The sequence below is a fragment of the Diorhabda carinulata genome, chromosome 2 (assembly GCF_026250575.1).
Source record: "Diorhabda carinulata isolate Delta chromosome 2, icDioCari1.1, whole genome shotgun sequence".
Taxonomy (NCBI): Eukaryota; Metazoa; Arthropoda; class Insecta; order Coleoptera; family Chrysomelidae; genus Diorhabda; species Diorhabda carinulata.
Window position 1 is genome coordinate 25,722,531 of NC_079461.1, and position 19,295 is coordinate 25,741,825.

Sequence of the window (19,295 nt, forward strand, 5' to 3'; positions counted from 1 at the left end):
ACATCGTGGGAAATCGTCGAAGAAGAGGTTGGGTTCATTCATCGCCTCCTCTTTCTGTCATTCTTAATCATGTCAAGCTTTGTGTTTATGATTGTGTAAATATTTTGTATATGTGTATTTGTGCATGAAACTATTGCATTTTATCAATTAAATATAGTTATCAATTCAACGACAACCTTAAAGTGTAGCAATTTCGTGAAGTTACCTCGAAACATGTTAAATGGACGGTAATACAATTATTTTTTACTCTAAACCGGTACAAGATGAACTTTTGCTCTAAAATGTTGTGTATTTAGAGTGAGGAAATTAATTACTTCTCTCGACAAGCTCAGAACAGAAAAGGATGTTATAAAGTAGCATGAGCGTATAAAATTTACGAAGACAATTGCCATTTATGAAGTTGTATCTACAAGTGTTATTTAACCATGAACAAAACAGTGTTTGTTCCCGTCTTAGTTGTATTATTTTCTTTGGGTGAGTGTTTATTTGATTAATTGTATATCTTATAATAATTTACACTGCATACAGTATTCGAATAATTCGTCGAAAAGCTATTGTAAAGTTATAAAGTATAAAAATTGAGTAATTATAAAATTTGCATTTCTATTTCCCATAATTTGAAAAATAATGACTGATATGAAAAATTTTAATAAATTCATGATGATTAGTCAGTTCATATATTTTTTAAAGTAATTCATTCAATATAAATATTAGTGAAATTAAAGAAACTTTGCATAACTTAATTAATCAAATTAACAAATTAAAAAAATTTACAAGTGTTTGAAACAATATCTACAGGAGATGAACAATATATTCTGATTAAACGAAGGCGAATAATTTGTTTTCGTGCCTTCTAAAATTGTTTTAATCGCAGATCTTTCTACTTACATAGCACTTTATCAAATATTCCCTATTGAGTCCAAAATACAAACATTATTCAAATTGCATCAGTAGTCACTTAACTCGAGGTGCCGAGGCCACAATAAATGAATATGTTTATGATGGAAAGTATAAAAAAGCAACTTAATGTATTCAATTTTCCTTAAATTATGAAATGATAATTATTCTGTTTTCAGCTTTTGTTAATTGTTTAGGAAAATTGCGAATTTTCTTTTACTTTTTCTTCAGACTCTTGATATATATTTGTGCAATTTAAAAAAATGAAATGCTTGGTATTTAAAGTGATTATTAGTTGATGAAATAGTGATATATATTCAATTATATATTTATATTAGGTGTGATATAAAATATGGTGAATTAAAAACAAAGTTAAAAGATGTCATAAGATATGAATTAATTTCCTTCAAAGTACTGTACTGGACAAGCAATGCACTTATCCCAATATTTGATACATAACCGCAAGCATTCTTGGGAAGCATTTTTCCAAATAGTTTTCTTCTGCTCTTTTGTTGACCTGTAAATGTCAGGAATGCTGTCAAATCCCTTCTTTTTTAGCACAATTTTTATTTCTGAGAAAAACTATGTCACATGGTGCTAAGTCTAATGAATAGGGCGGATATGGAGAGACAGAAAAATTTTTATCAGTAAAACTGTTGTGAATCAAAAGCCACTTGTAGCACGGCAGGTGATTATAATGAGATTATTTTGGATTATTTTCAGGTCTTTTTCTTCTCATATTGCTAAACTGTATGAGCAAAACAGTTTTCTAATTTTTCAATATATTCAATTGTTCATAGTATGATGGATGTTCTGACTGTTCCTCTTCCTTAATTGCTAAATTTTCGCTTTTGAACCAATTGTAAATTGTCTTTACAGTTATCATAGACAAACTTTTACATTTCATAAGCTTCTTTGAAAGAAAAATTATTGTTAATGCACTGTTCAAGATTAAAAATTCACAATACACAATACAAAGCGGTTACAGTAGAAATTTAACATGCTAGAACTGGTTTAGCATGTTACTGAAGGTTTCAACAAACTAGGGTATGATAATAATAGTTAAAATAGATACATCAATGTAATTCATTCGCCATTTTTTGATCAAACCTCGTATCTTTGTATAGTCTCTCGACTATTCGGCTTAAGTGATGTGTGAATAATGTATTATTTCATTTCCACTCAATTAGATTTCACAATGGCTATTCCAACTTCTCATCAAGCAAACAAGTATTAACTATATGTACGAGGGTTGCTACTTAAGTTTTGAGATAGACAAATAAAAACAAATGTAATTGTTTAGTTTGTATAGGATAGTTTAGAATTTTTTGCACCATCAACAACCTTTGTTAAAGAGGAAATTATTTTATATTCACATTTTATTTGACAGATTGAATCCAATAAATAAAGCAACAACTAAACAAAATATTTTCACTGCTTTGATTAAAATCTAATCAAAAAATATTACTTATTTGGAGTGAAAATATTTGATTTTTTGGTGCCCCTGAAGGAAACGTGATCTGTTCCATTCAATATTTATAATTTGTAATAATGGGGGCCAGAAGATTATTATATTTTTTGAGTTTTATAAGTATCAGAGGAAAATTTGTTACCAGGGGAGTGGCGCTATTGACAGAGTAGTGACTAATTAAAGCGGGGAAGTGACATACCATTGATTATCAGCTAAGAAAGAGGAACAATATTAAATAAAACATATTACAGAAATTATAGTATCTATATACTTTTATTATACAAGATACATTCAGTTTTCGCAATTTCCTAAATACAACCTCCTCCAAGAGCTACCTACAAAAAATGCATGTTATAAAGTAGCTATATGAAAGAATAGTGCATAACTTCGCGGCCTAAAGGTGACACATTATGAAACTTTCGATTCCGTTTGAAAGTGCGAGGCGTGTGAACTACGAAAATAAGGTACACACAAGATTCTTTTCTCTAAACGTCGTAAGTATCAGCGGCAAACCATTGGCAGGCGTTTTTTCTGTCTTCAAGTCTCCGGCAGACGTGAAAAAAGGTGATCGGAAAACTCTCCTAAAAAATTACGTAAGGTACACGCGAGATTCTTTTTTCTATTTGTTTTAGGTCATAAACAGCTGCTGGAAAGCTATGGCCTCTCGCCTCTCAAATTCCATGAGGTACACGTGAGATATTTTTTGCATCTCATCAGTAGGTAATAACTAGCCGGAAAACAGCAGTGACTGACGTTTTTCCGATCCTAAAGTCCCTGGTTGTCGAAAAATAAAATTGCTCTCCTTGGGGTAGCTTGCAGTTGGGGGACTTTGGGACCGGGACAACGTCTGTCATTGCTTCTGCCGAGACTCGGCTACAGAGGAAACGTCTGCCATAGCTTACCAGTAGCTGTTGCTGACCTAAAAAAAAATAGAAAAAAGAATCTCGCGTGTACCTTATGTAATTTTTCAGGTGAGTTCTCCGATCACCTTTTTTCACGTCTGTCGGAGACTTGAGGACAGAAAAAACGTCTGCCAATGGTTTGCCGCTGATACGACTGAAATAACGTTAAGAGAAGAGAATCTTGTGTGTACCTTATTTCCACGAATTTCACGTGGCTCGCATTTTCAGACGGGAACGATTTGATCCGACAGACGAAAGTTCCATAATGTGTCACTTTTAGGCCGCGAAGTTATGCACTATGTACCTTTTTGTAGGGTAGATCTTGGACTATTATTATTATTAAAGTCCAACGACTGGCACCGCCAACGCTTTCCGACAGTGTATCGCAAACTGACCCAAAATTATTTGAATTTGCTTGCTTTTAACTTCACACTGTTGTTCGCGCGTAGTTCAAGATCAAAAGCATAATTGTAAGTCAAATTTTACTTCTTTAATTTTCGCCAGATGAAGTGACATTATTATAAAATGACATGAAACTAAGTTATTTTTTTTTTATTAATAAATATTTTCACAATTTATTTTGATAAAATATATTTCGAGGTTTATAAAAGCATGTGATCATACTAAAAAAACAAACATAATTGCATACGTATTTAAAATATTTGGCCATAAAATCAAAATGGTACGGCAGAGAAGTATAATTTATAACTATATTAAACTGTTAATGCCAAAATTGAACAATTATCATGAATATACTATGTGGGTCAGATAAAATGCCATACTTTTTATTGTTTAAGCATAGAGAAACAATGATATAAATTTTACATAAAATTTGTCTATCGTCCAATGGAATTCAAATAACGTATATTCACCCATTATGCATTATTTTCTTATGTATAATTTTTTTTCTACAATATAATTTATTGTATAAATCTCTACTAAACATTAAAAAAAATGCCAACCTATTAATCTTAATAGAATATTAATTTTCCATATATCATTGCCTAATTGTAACACCAATAATAGCTTCGTGCGCGGTAGATAATTTGGACACATTTCGATATTCTGAGAATTTTCTGAAAGTGTCAAACGCTTTGTTTAGAATACGTTCTGAACATACATTCCTCCACGTACGATTTATGAACATCTAAAATTATAATTTGGATTCAAAACTAGCTAGGAAAATAAAATGTATATAATTAACTGGCCGAAGGTTTATTCTTGATATTCATAAATATAAAGTCAACTACAACGTTCTTTAAATACAATTACGTAGAAAACCACATAGGTTAGAGGTTATTTCGTGGTAAATATCACAAAAAAGGTTGAAGCACATGCGCCAGATTAAAAATCCTCACCCATGTCCAAGGATACATTGGACGTATTCAGAACACGTTCGGAATTAAATCTGTGCTCCACGAACACAGGATTTTGAATTCTAAACATGTTTTATTAGCACCGTGAACGCACAATTTCAAACTGCACTTGAATCTGGCGACAGAACATATTCAGGATATCCATCGCGAACAAAGTTAATAATAAGTTTAATATAGGGAATGACAAAATGTATTAACAATTACTGAATTTCAATGTTTGGTAGAAGCTGGTTAGTGAACAATTTTTCGAATAATGCCGCGGACATGTCTTCATGGTTATCAGCACTGGATTGGAAAATGTTTATATTTGATAGAAGTGATGCATTTGATACAAAACCGTCTTCACTATCATCATGAATAATGATTACATGTTACTTCCGTGCTAACAATTTTTTCACTATTACACATTATCGTCTACCTATAATAGTTGCCAAAAAGTCATCACCATCAATATACAGTAGAGCGACAATTATTCGAACATCAATTATCTGAACGTTCGATTATCGGATCCGGTTTTCGTTATTTTGAACGAAATTAACAAAAATAAGATTATTTTTCTCCTAACGTCTATAACGGAATCCATAATCAATTATTTCTCAGTAACTGCTTCGTTACATATTTGTATGTGATTGATGAGTTTGTGTCTGTTCAATGTATATAGACATATTGACTTACTTAGAACTATTATGTACTATGTCAAAAAAAACCTGAAACAGGTCAATTTTTATTATTGAATTGACAATTTACAGTATTAAAATATTATCCCCCTCTATTACCCCTTCTGAATTATAAGCCCCCTTTCGAAAATTTGGAATAAGAAAGGGAGTCGTGAGGCAGCTTGTTGGAAAGGGACTTTAGTCCCCTGTTCAACATTATAAAGTTTTTTTTTTAAATTTTGTGCAATCATAACTCTTTAAAACTTAACGTAGAATGACCACCATTCACTTCTTGACAATAATCGAGGCGAATTTGGAATCTTCTACAACATTCTGTATGACCTCAGGGGTTATTTTGTTTGAAGCGGAAAGTAAAATTTCCGGCATCTGTGATGGTGAGGGGCTGCAAAAGGAGTTGGAAAACTGCATTACATAAACGGAATTGTCAATACTGAAAAGTACCTGGATATTTTAGAAGAATCATTCAAGAGAAGTAACTGGGAACGCTGGGAAAGCCTTTATTTTTCAGCAAGATGAAGAAGCATACCATAAGTCAAAAAAGGCCTTAAAATGGTTCTCAGACAACAATATTCCACTTTTAGAGTGGGTTTCAAGTAGTCCAGATTTATCACCAATAGAAACACTTTGGCATTAAATGGTAACTTTTAAGTATGTTTAGTATTTAAGCTTTTCTGATTACATTTGGTTTTTTTTGGTTTGTAATTATAACATATGTTAAGACTTGTAACTCCTGTAAAAGTATCTAAAATGTTTATTGAAAATATAAAGTGCTCAAAACGAAACAATTTGCCGGTTTTTAATAGCTGAAAAAACAATAATTAGTAATTTTTTTCAATTGAGCCAACTGAAATGGGACAGGGCTCGTAACTGGTTGTGGATATTTTATTTTCAGTTTCAAACCGTTTTTTTTTGTGAGGTGTATATCGCATTTGTATTAAATCATGTCAACAAAAAGAAAACGAGTGGCTCTTTCATTGAAAGATGAAATGGAAATTATTACACGACTAATAAAAGGTGAATCGGGTCAGACATTAACTATCGAGTTCTGTGTTGGTAAATCAACAGTAACAGGAATAAAAATAATTCTTATCCAATTACCTTATTATATACAAAAAAAGTAAATAAATAAAAAATAATTAAAATTTTAATTACCGAACTTCTGGATTATCTGAACCTCCTCTGACAACATTAGTTCGGATATTCGACCCTCTACTATATTCAAATATTCAATAATAAAAACAAAACACTAAAATGGAATATAAAAACAAAATTAACATCCGAAAAACAAATTGAAATAATTATAACCAACATCAAATACAACACTGTCAGTAGTACAAACCAAACCAGATATTTGTTTAATGTAAATAATGAAACGACTTCTTTATTTCTTTTATATCTGAACGCACGTGTTCTTTGGTAAAATTTTGATGCCTTACTGAATCGTAAACTTGTGAAGTTCGCTACTTTTGTCGTGCTATTCTTTAAATCGATTCTTTAAAACTCGCCCTTTTTTATCAGTTTTGCGTTCGGAATTTTTACAGTTCTTCAAGTAAGAATAGATGAAGTATACCAAGCATTTCTTCTCTCTTTCTATCTACTTTCCTAAATTGTTTTCTTTTCGCATTTTAATTACGGTCGAGTTCACATATTAGACATACAATCCCTTGTGATGTCTGAACATCTGGCGCGCTTATACGCCGAATTGATGAAAAGTTCACTTTGACGCTAAACCCATCGACTTATGTGATTTTGTGGAAGATTCATGGCTGATTATTTTTATGGAAGACCGTTCGTTCACTTTATCAAGTAAATCCCCGTGGAATTTCTTTCTGTTCGTTATTGTGTCCCATTCAATCACACAACTTGTTCGAGGAAAAAGTTTACGAGGAGTAATCGAAATATTTTAGAAATGTAACCAAGGGAATATTTAAACAAATGTTAATTATCAAAACTATACGGGGACGGTTTGAAGGAAAAGTAACTTTTAAATGGCCAATTGACTGTACTGTGAAGAATATTTTTTTCAATATATATATATATATATATATAGTCATTCCATTACAGATGCACAGTAAATATTAGTTAATAACGTCCATAAACGTCCATTTGTAGTATATTAGTATATAGTAAGTCAATTAAGTAAAAGCAAGATGGTTGATGGGCAGAAAAACCAAAGTCTCCCAAGTATACCCTGAGGATGCTCGACTCAATACAGAAAAGAGCAATTCTACTTATAGGCGATCCAGAGTTGACCTGAAACTTAATAGCTTAGAACATAGAGGGAAGGTTGCCGACCTAACTCTGCTTTAGCTATTCTATCACGGCAAATGCTATTCCAACATAATCCCGCTTAGAATAATTTTTGCAAGACCTACTCGACAGACAGACGTGGCTCATGAACACCGAATTCACCTGCAGACGCCTAGAACTTCAATTTATCGGGACTCATTTCTTTGGCTTGGATAAATCAGCCACGTGATTATGCTACAATATATTGCTGCAATGGTGATATTTTATGTCCAGACAGGATCATATCCTGAGCTGCAATACGAGCCTTCTTTGTAAAAACAGAAGCCTGGGTCTTTGGCGCATTAAATTCAATCAGATTGCTTGCATCCCACTTCAGAATGTTCTTAAGATCGGATGGTTATGATCTGTTGCTGCCTTCGGGTTTGGTCGAGTTTATTGGGGCATTGATTTGAACAACGACACCAGGGATTTATCGTCGGCGAAGCTATAGCTTGCTGTTTACACAATAAAACACTCTATACAAGAGAAAATGATAAAAAATGTGCATCGAAATACATATTAGATTATGTTGTAGATACTCAATTCAGTTAAAATACTCGAAATTTATAAAATTTGCTTAAATTAATACCCTATTATGCGATACGTCATAATGGTTGTTCTATTTTTATTTGATTGTTTACTAAATTGCATTATTGCAATTAAAAAATATATATAGGGTGCAATATTCAATACGAATTCCTAAATTCATTTTTCCAAAGCCGATCCTGGAATTTCTGGTTTCAGCTAATACCAGTCGAATGCTTGATAGTAGTATACTGCATCATGAGAAATATTAAAAAAGCAAATGAGCTGTGTAAACACACTGTAAATTAATAAAGAAGAGGAGTCGGTACTTTTAGTAGCCTCATTATATTCTCCCTGAGTGGCTTTACATATGGTAAAAGTTTCTCATGACTCACCCTGTATAAGTGGTAAGTTAAGGCACGGTTCTTTCTCGAGATCTATCGACAATCCTATTTGTTTTTGCTAAATTATAATACTAAGTTTATGTTATTTTGAAAGTTAAAGAAACAATTTTTTTCTACCATACAAATGAAATGTCTAAATACGAAATATATTTTATGGTTATGTGAAATGACCTTTCAGATTGGTTCAAATATGACCAGTCGATTAAATCCCCAGTGACAAAGGAAAGTCAAACACTTTATAAATAGTTTCTATACGTGGACTCGAAACGTAACGCGAACGGAAACGTCAGTACAGGCGCAAACGTAAGAGTTTATTCATCCAAGTCAAAATTTATCCATCAGATTTTTGTAAAATTTTAACTAAAGCCATGAGAACTATGGGAAAATTAACAATTAATCACTGTAGCAAAGATGTTGTCAAACTCTGAAAATTCCGTCTATAGTTAAATCTTGTATGTTATTATAAAGACAACAAATGTTGATAGTACTACAATTGATTGGAATTTTCCTCGTAAAACGTTATTGATTTCATCGTACAAGGTCGTTACTTGAGTGTATCAACTATTCTTATTGTTATTGGTAGTAATTTTAAAGATCTTTTTTATAAAAACATCCAATTTCTGTCGACGAAATTGAAATAAAAGTTTCAAAAACTATATTCTAAGATGAACAGTGACCCGTTAACAATAATCTTATCTGGTTTTTTACTATTTAACGTACAATATCGTTACCTAGGCCGGTATTTTTAACTCACTCATCTCACAAGCGTGCAATCACCAAGTACATTATATAAAGGGTTCCAAAATTATCTTTACAACTTAAAAAATTCATAACTTCTCGGAAAATATATTGAAGTTAGTCCACTTTGGTGTTTCATTGCCTTGTTCCCAATAAGAAACCGCTCATAATATAGCTGACAAAGACTTCTTTACAATTCACATATAAATATGGGATACTTTCAAACCATCTCAAGAACTTATGGTCAATTAGCTGTTAAAAATGTAAAATTATGATCCAAAATCAAAATGAAAATGGCGAAAGAATGTAACAGAAGATGCTTCCTACTACAATGTCGAAAAAAAACATTCCTCTCACCTTTTTCCAGAATAATATCAAACAAAAAATACTCATACACCAAGAACAAGAGACCACCAATAGTTATTACATCTATAAGAGGTTAGTACGTAAGCTTTCAAATAATGAAATTGTTTGTAATCAAAAAACAATATTCAATCTTGAAAATGATCTCTCACAATTTAAAAACCAAAGAATTGATACAACAAATGAATTCACTTTTGAAAATTTTTCAAAATAATTAACTTAATATTCTTATTAACAAAAAAAATCAATTTTTCTTAAAATCCAAGATAATTGGATTAAAAATATTTCAAATACAGAGATACCTAAGGATATATTACAGTTTCTATTCGTTGCGGCCTAAATCCAGTATTGAACCTATAATTACCAAAAAAATATCAATTAAAACTATGTTAGCCAATATTTATTACATATTCTCTTTCATGCAAAATGAACAAGAAAGAAATGTCGTTATAGCCAAAGCAACCAACATTTTAACTAACCACATTCATGAATCAAAACAATCTTCTGTTTTTAAGGATCTATAACATAAAAACAAAAATTTTTTAAAAGAAAATTCGAATTTAATAGTCATACCATCTGACAAAGGTAATGTCACAGTCATTATGAATAAACAACAGTATTTAGATTTATCTAAAGAACTAATCCACAAAAATACGTCATACAAAGAATTTAATGATGACTCTAAAATCAAAACAATTTTTAACAAAAAACAAATTGACAGAGAAACCCAGAAAAAATTAACAAACTATAACGGTATTTCTGCTGTTTATCAAAAATTCATAAACCTACTTTATCAGCTAGACCAATTGTAGCATTAATTAATACTCCCATCGAGCATCTTACAAATTGGTTGACTGAAATTTTGACTAAATCTTATGATTATAACAATGATTATTATATAAAAGACTCCTTTAAAATCAAAGAAACTTTTAATAATATGATATTACCATGATTTTTTGTTTCAATATACCCGACCGACCATCTTCTCGAAACAGGTATGAGCTGCCCCCCCTTAGCTGAAATCCTGGGTACGCCCTTGTCAGTCTCTGAAGACAATAACTTAGTTATCGAAACGCGAGTCAGACAGTGTTTTTGTGAGTGCTGGTGTAGTGGTGGTGTAGTATAAAGGAACGATCTGACAACAATGTAGATACTACCATAATACCGACCGTATCACAAGACCCTTGCGCACCAAAATTTATAAAAATCGTACAAGCAGTTTCTGAAATAATTGTGGTGTTCCATACATAAAACTCACTCTGTATATGACTAAAATTATAAATGATTTATGTAAAATTATAACATTAAAACACCGTTTCAATAAAAATGATACCTTAGAATTGTCTATATACATGCGAATGCGAGTGAAATAAAGCACACCTCTTCGACGGGAGCGTTCCTATTGCGAGGAGAGGACATGAGAATCGAGACAATAATAAATTTCGATGCCCTCGCTTTGAACGACATCGATATCGCTCCAAACGAGAACCTGAGAATACCGGCCCTGTAATCCTGTATCTATGTAATGAACTAAAGCGTGTTGAATGACTTTACTAGCAAAATGTTGGCTTAACCTCGATTTCTTAACACACATAGCAAACACACTTACTTATACGAATAAGAGAATATAAAGGAGGTGAAAGCTCTATTATATATCTATCGGCGGTTAATAACGGCGGAAGGTGTACTCTTTATCAACCGGAAATACCGCTGTAAATCAATATAACAGGCAGTAAAACGTGTGGAAATATCGTTTTTTCCATAAAAGCAAATAAATTTATGACGCGAACATAAAAGAAGTGTAATATAATGCCACAATTAAAAAGAAAGAATTTTTTTGGTAGCGGCTCATTGTTAACTGGGAAAATAAATTATAATTTTGCTTTTTTGTAATAAAGAGTGGCAGGGACGGCTGCAGAGCTAGCAAAAACATTAAAAACTAAAAAATGATAATGACATAATTTTAATAATAATATATTTTTCCTTAAGTATCGAATAGAAACTTTACTGTATTTCGCAATCGTTTTTCATAAACTCTATAAAAAACTGCAAACGAATGTCAGTGTTCGGTAAAGTTGTCCCGTTGAATAATTCATCTACTTTCCGATTTACGCTGTTGCAATCTATCCCTCTAGTATACGCTAACGTGCTATGCGTTCTTTTTTTTTTGACCTACGTTATAATCTCGGCGGTCATAACTAAGTGACTGATTTAAAAGTAGAAGTACGCTGCAATCAAGCGCAACGTGTCATGGACCAGTCGGGTAGCAAAGACTTTGCAAATGAGCTGTTTGGGGACTATGTGGCTTACCTCTCCTGGATTTAGGCTTGAATATAAACACCGTAACCTTTATATTTGGACAGCCTCGCAATTACAGGGGGAGTGATCAGTGGTGTCTTTTTGTTCCTTACTGAAGTTCCGTTGTAATATAGGAATCGATAATATTTTCAAAAGACAATAGACTGATGAAACGATAGGATTGAGCTTCTGAGATGGCTCTTTTCCCTGCTTTGGGAATTGAGCGTCTCTCCAGGACTCCAGGATATGACTCCATATGATGAGACTAGCACGGAAAAGCACTACATTGGTGGGTTAGATCCCTTATAACTTTTTTGCGCGACTTTCCGAAATATTATTTATTTTATTTTATTTTAAAATCGTTCTGAATCTATTTACAAGGATTAGGTATCCATTTTATCTCTCACCGATTTTTTCGCCTCCTCCTCCGTCAAGGATTGTTCAAGAACTGTTCTGTGATTTTAAAAACAAACCAGAAATCTTGAAAAAGATTAAATATTAGTAATTATCCGCTAAAACAGTACAAGCTGGAATAGCTGAAATGTCTTCAAATGTAACATGCGGTGAAAGAAATTCAAGTTTCTTCTACTTTATCACTACCGATGAGTCATGCGACATTAAAGATAGAGCACGTGTTGCTCTTTTTGTCAGTTATATTCCTACCACTCTCGGGACAAACTAGAAGGAAAGATCTAGCGAATGCCATGCAAAATTATATATAAATAATATAACATTATGTCTACATCGTTTCAAGCGAATCTTCCGTTGTTTGAAACAGTGCAGGAAGTCTTTTTCTTCTTTCACAGCCTTGACACATTCAAATCTTGTTCCTTCTAATGTAGACTTGAGCTTAGGAAAGAGGTAGAAGTCGCACGGTGTAAGATCTTGCGAATAAGGTAGGTGCTCTAACATTGGGCTGTTGTACTTGGCTAAAAACCTCTTGACGAACAGCGCGGAATCAGGATTTAGTTTTGCACACACTATTCGCATGTTAAAATTGTCATGTGAAATTTGCCACACACATTATTTGTCAATTCGCTCGAATTGTACGAATACTTAGCCGACGGTCATATCGGACAAGAATACTTTTTCAATATTTCCATCTGTTTTTGACGTGGACATCTCCTCGGTCATCTTGTAAAATCTTAAACAGCTCAAAAACACACGATACGACATTCGTTTCCATACACTTGGTTCAATACAGAGTGAGTTTTATGTTTGGAACGCCTCAATTTTCTCGGAAACGGCTTGTAAGATTTTTATGAACATTAGTGTACATGGGTCTTATGATACGGCCGCTATTATGGTGGTATATACGTTGTTGTCAGATCTTTCCTCAAGAAATACTCATTATTTTTCATCTAATGTTCCCTATACCTAAATGCAATAATTTCGGAGTTATTTGACGTTTCGATAAATTATTATTGTTGCAGTTTATAGAAAGTCACAATGGATCTTTTATCTAAAAAAGAACGAATTGATATTTTAATGATTTAGGATATGGTGATAGACGTTGAAGTCAACAAAAAACATGTAATATCTTTAATAATTTATATCCTAACCGAAATCCTATAACGTAAAAAAGTTTAATGCAACTGGTTCAGTAAAATATTTATCCAAATCAGGGAGCAGAAAAACTGCATCAACTGAAGACATATCTTTAGATGTTTGTGAAGACGATGCACACTTGAGTACTAGACAAATATCCAGAGAACTTGATATTTCGCAAACATTCGTAACTAAAATTTTACGTGATAATAAATTCCATGCATAGAAAGGAACGTTTGTTCAAGAGTTGTCAGGTGACGATTTTGATAGACGTGAAGAATTTGCTAATGATGGAAAAATGTTACAATCAAGAAGATCCAAATGTTTTAAGTAATGTTATGTTTTGCGATGAGGCCACTTTTTGTTTTAATAATAGCATTTAGGTATAGATAATATCGCATGAAAAATAATCAGTATTTCTTGAGGATTGCTAAACACACAAAATATATATATTTGAAATAACAAAGCTTATTATTTTTCCGGAAAGATCTGACAACAATGTAGATCCCACCATAATACCGACCGTATCACAAGACCCTTAGGCACAAAAATTTATAAAAATCGTACAAACCGTTTCCGAGACCATTGAGTTGTTCCATGCATAAAACTTACTACATATATTAAAAGTTTAAGTTGGAGTTTTTCCAATGTTCATGTGAACTGTCTTAACAATCCGTTGCTCTTTTTTGCATCGATAATTTTTACGTCTAAACAAAAAAATTGCCCCTATACTAACATCGCATTCGTAAGAGTAAGCTAATTTTTTAGATATATTCTCAATAGTTTTGAAATAAATCTTTTTTCTCTTTCTATTTTAGTTCGAAACATTTTTTTTAAACAACATAAACATTCAATTAAAATAGAACATTCAAATTGTTTGTTTAGAGATTAAAGTCTCGCATTGTCTTTTTGACGTTGATGTAAATGTATTTTTCGGGTGCCACGCGCCCTTCTGTGTGGATAAAACAGTTTGTGCAATTGTCGGCGTTCTTATCTTTGTTATGCACCCTCACCCCGCACTTAAATGAATTAATGTGCTATAAAATATTCTCCTTCTCCTATTGTAATTGATTCTGTTACCGTTTCCTATTATATCAACAGTATATGAATCGGTTCGATTTATTCAACTTCCAATTGGAATTCCCACAATAATATTTTGGGAAGTCCCTAGCGTACCACAACATTTGAATATTTTATGAATTCGCCGTCGCTTCAGTTGACGTGAGCGTGAGAGGGAAGCGAGAAAAATTATGTAAACAGACCCTATTAATACATTACGAGACATTTGAGTATGAAAGAAAATACTTTCTATATTCTTTTCGACTGAAAAAACCATATGCATGACAACAACAAAAAAGCATATTTGATGCAAATTAGATCTAGAAGATTAACAGAGAATGAAATTCAAGTTTCTTGGAATTGACATAACCAGTTATGGAGACGTAGAAGACAAGTTGAGGAATGGAGAAATGGAGAGAAGAGATAGCGATAAATATAAAATAGTGTGGCGTCACGAATTTCCCCGATCAACTTCCTCAATAAAACAATAATCTTTCGACCCCGGGAATTCCAAGTTACCCACTTTTGAGAATTACAAGACACCTTTCTTTTATAACTTTCTTAATGTTCTAATAGCATGGAATTCTCTTAATCTTCTACGATATTCCTGGTACACGTTTCTTGAAAAACCAAACACACTCACACGAAACCAGGTGAAACGTTTTGGATCGAAGAGAAGATCTCGAACGCCTCCTACATCTCAACGGAGCTACGCTGCTTCTAGAGATTCGGCTCGCGCGTCTTAAGTTAATTTTACTTGTATATTTCTTTGTTGATGTATATATAGGAAGTTTAAGTAGTTATCACACTTTGTTCACTGTTCTACCTCTTGACCATCTTCGACGTAAGAGTAGCGCCCATAAAAGTTTAGTACAGAAAGATGGGACACAGGACAGGTTCAAATGGAGAAATTTAGTGAAGAAGATCAAGCTAACAATATAAAAGAACTCTGAATTCATAGGCAGAAGCGGCCTTACTACGTATATAATATAATCCCGATGAATCCATTCAATTTTGTGAAGTTTACAACAGTAATTTAGGATACCTTGAAATAACGTGATATTTGTTGTTCCATCAATTCAAAATAGGGTGTTCAAATGTTGAAGATCACTTTGACTCAATTTTTATCATAGTAGGTACATAAGGGTTCCCTATACTTATCTCCAACCGCTCTGACTTGGTTAACATTTTATTTTTCACATTTATAATGTTTTATCACAGCGCCTTAGCTCAATTCTGGATATTACGTATATTTAAATTACTAATTAATCAAGATGATGAGTGTTATTTATCACGAATTATCAACTTCTGCCTGATAAGGAAAATAGTTACTTATCAAATATTAAAACAGTTAAACGAACAAAAAAATAAATTACAACAATTGCTCGAATTGTTCATCATCAGAGTGTATAGTTTTTCCAGTATAAATTGCAGTAGACAGTTATAAGAGGAACAATCAATATTTCATATAAAATTGGGTAAACATCTAACAAACTATCAGTCCACGTGGACTCATCTTCTCCACTGTTTACCAATGAAAACATTAAATCGCAAACATAGATGCATTTCTATTACCCGAAGCCGTATATACACAATTTCTTCGAAATATTCCTGTAAGTAAGTCTGCTTATCATCGGGAGTGGTCGATAAATCAAGTTAAATCAGATCTTGAGATATGGATGGCCAACAGCATAGATCTATCTAATTGAAAATTTTCTATTTAGATTATTGAAAACTCGTCGTTGTACCATTTAACTGTAGTCACATGTTTACTTAATCAGCCACAACTTCTTTATAATTTACACTTTTTTTATTTCCCATAAACTCTTCCACAACATTTTTGAATCAGTTCCAAGTTTTGAAATGTGTTATTTAGATTATTTACTGCCCTGAGTCAATAGCTTCAGTATACTTCCATTATTATACTTATTTCAAATATAAAGAAAAATGTTTTGGGTTTCTGCAGCACATTTTTCAAATCGGTATAAAAAAAACAGAGTTTTATAAATAGCCAGAAATCTTGTTCGATCACTAAGAACAGCCAGAGAAGTCCCCACTAATAAATTTAAAAATATAAATAAGTCAAAAAAAATAAGGAAATGCTCTGCCGCTTCTCATTAACAAATATTTTATTCCGAAATAGATGTGTCATGTTTAAAGAGACAGTTCGAAAACCTTTAACTTCATGATTACCTCGTAATGTTTTCATATATTTTCAGCGTTTTAAAAAATAGAGCTTCAGCTACTTTTCTACAATCAAAAATAGTCAGCATCACCTTATAATTGGGGTTTTAACCACACTTATGAACCTTATTAACTACCAATTTATCCACTAGTTGAATAATGAAAAGTACAAAGTCTTGAATAAATCATATTTGAAGGCTGCAGGGGAAAATTAAATTTCCCGATTAAAGATGTTAAGTTAAGAACAGTCAAAAAGTAAATAAATAAGCCTAGTACTGAGATAATTAATATTCAACAATTCACTCAGTATTCTGATGGTCGGTAAAAGTTTGGGTTGTTGTTGTTTTTGTGCGTGTGTTAAATAATATTACAGCTGACGGTTATGGCTAGCAGTGAGTCAGATGAGTCATCATACACAAAATTATGGACACAAAAAAAAAGAAAGAGAATCAAACGCTTGTTAGAGATCGCGAAAAATTGATTGACACATGAAACTGGACAGCCTTGTAATTGTGTAAGATTAAAGTGTTTTGAGTGATAGACAAGGTGCAAAGAAAATCCTTAAATCATTTCAATTATCTGTTTTCCCTCGAAGAACAAAATTCATATCTAGCTGGACTAATTACTATGGTACCTGTCAGACAAAGAAGGCCGCGAATTAACAAGGCGTTTGGTATGTGAACACATCAAAAGTTTTAAGGGTCGTCGGAGCCATTATAGTTTTAAAGATACAAAAAAGACCTATTTACATGAAGAACTTACAATCAAAAACATGTTGAACCTCTTTGGGCGAAATCATCCAAATAATATTAAAGTCTAAAGAACCATTTTTAACAACGAGTTTGATATAACCTTTGGATATCCCCGAACTGATACTTGCGCAACTTGTGACGAATTTCAGATTAAGATTAGAAGTATGTCTGCTGAAAAGGATACGGATGAGATTAGAAAATTAACTACAATGAATGATCTGTATAAGAGAAAGGCTGATAATTGTATTATCGAAAGAGAGGGATGAAAAGAGCTGCAAAACTCGGTATATGCATTAATTATGCAAAAAATATTTCCATCCCGAAAATTGCTACTACAAAAGACGTATATTATAAACGACAGTTATCCATGTATGTTTTTAACGTTCATGTTCTTTCTTCTGGTCAGTCGATATTTTATACTTATCACGAGGAAATCGCCAAAAAAGGAACAACTGAAGTAGCTTCTTTTCTATTCCATTTCATTAATACTTACTAGAAAACGACATTGAAGAATTGGAAATTTTTGCGACTCAGGAGGATGACAAAAGAAAAATTTTTCGATTTATCGATTTTATTGTTAACAACAAAATTCATGGCTTAAGAGAAATTAGAATTACTTTTCCTGTAAAAGGACACTCCTATTTGGAATATGACAGAAATGTAGAACTTTGGAATTTGAAATCCCTTTGAGATCCCTGAAGAATTTGAAAAAGTTATTAGAAAGTCCATTTAAAATCCAACTCTTAAAGGAAATAGTGGCAAAATTAGGACAAGCTCATCTTATTTACTACCGTTCGACCTACAATGAACAAGCCCTATCTGGAATAATAAGAAAACGTTTTGGCACAAACATAGGTTCGAAAAATGGGGAGTATATGCTGTCTTCTTCGGTATTCTATGGTAACTGATCAGATTTACAAAGACGAAATTTAAAAATTTTTAAATTTCTAGTTGAAGTTTGTAGACCTGATGAGCCTCATGCGCTTTTGTAGTCCAGAAGCGGTGACATTTTTCAAAAACCTGGCACATGACTAACAAGTAAGTTAGAAGTACATGTATAAATTTTAAACATAAACAAATAATTTTTAAAAAATTACTTGCTCCTATATTTTCTGTTATAAATATAATTGTGATATGGATGGTTCTTGTTTGTTTTAGATGACGTAGCTCTCTTCTTCTTCCCTGGAAAACATGACCTTCGCTTGTTTTTTGACAACAAATTCGTTAAAAGATTTGCTTTATTACTATAATCACAAGATTTTGCTATAATGTAACTTTAGAACTCGAAACATTTAAATTATTTCTAATTTTAGAATAAAAATATTTTCTTTTCAACATTAAATTGGTATTTACTCAGTTTGCGACAAAATGACATGTCTGCTTTTTTCCCTGTACCAATCATTTTACTTGTTTTTAACATAAAATTTCTTTGTCCTCCAGCCAGCCCTGTAGGGGTTCAGTGAATGGTATTCGGCAGAGTAGCCAATGCCAACATGGCGGCGACATGATTGGCATCGGCTGACTGTAGCATTCACTACTCGTCTTATTTCACTTTAACTTTGAGATGCGTTAGTACAGAAGGGGGATCTGACTAAGTAAAATCGTATGTGTACTCGGAGGAGAAATTTATCCATAAATAAATTTAGTTTTGCAATGAAATATTTTTAACACTTGATAGCTCTCAAAGTATATGTATCACAAGCTACGTATCTTATGGACGTTGAAGACAGATCACCAAAGGTTACATACACTTTCTAATTAAAGTTCAGACACCTTTATGATAGTCTTTTTTATTAAATAACACTATCATTG

General features: G+C 32.4%; 1 protein-coding gene across 4 annotated transcripts in view; it reads left to right on the forward strand.

Moving 5' to 3' along the window:
* Positions 1–19,295, forward strand: part of LOC130890782 (tyrosine-protein kinase transmembrane receptor Ror-like) — a 116,496-nt gene continuing 97,201 nt past the window's right edge. The window contains exon 1 of one of the 4 annotated variants that reach the window (XM_057795099.1): positions 1–474. In XM_057795099.1, coding sequence (XP_057651082.1) covers positions 426–474 — 49 coding nt within the window. In that variant the 5' untranslated portion in view covers positions 1–425. The remainder of the gene's footprint in view (positions 475–19,295) is intronic. The other 3 variants (XM_057795101.1, XM_057795100.1, XM_057795102.1) reach the window with 3 other exon arrangements.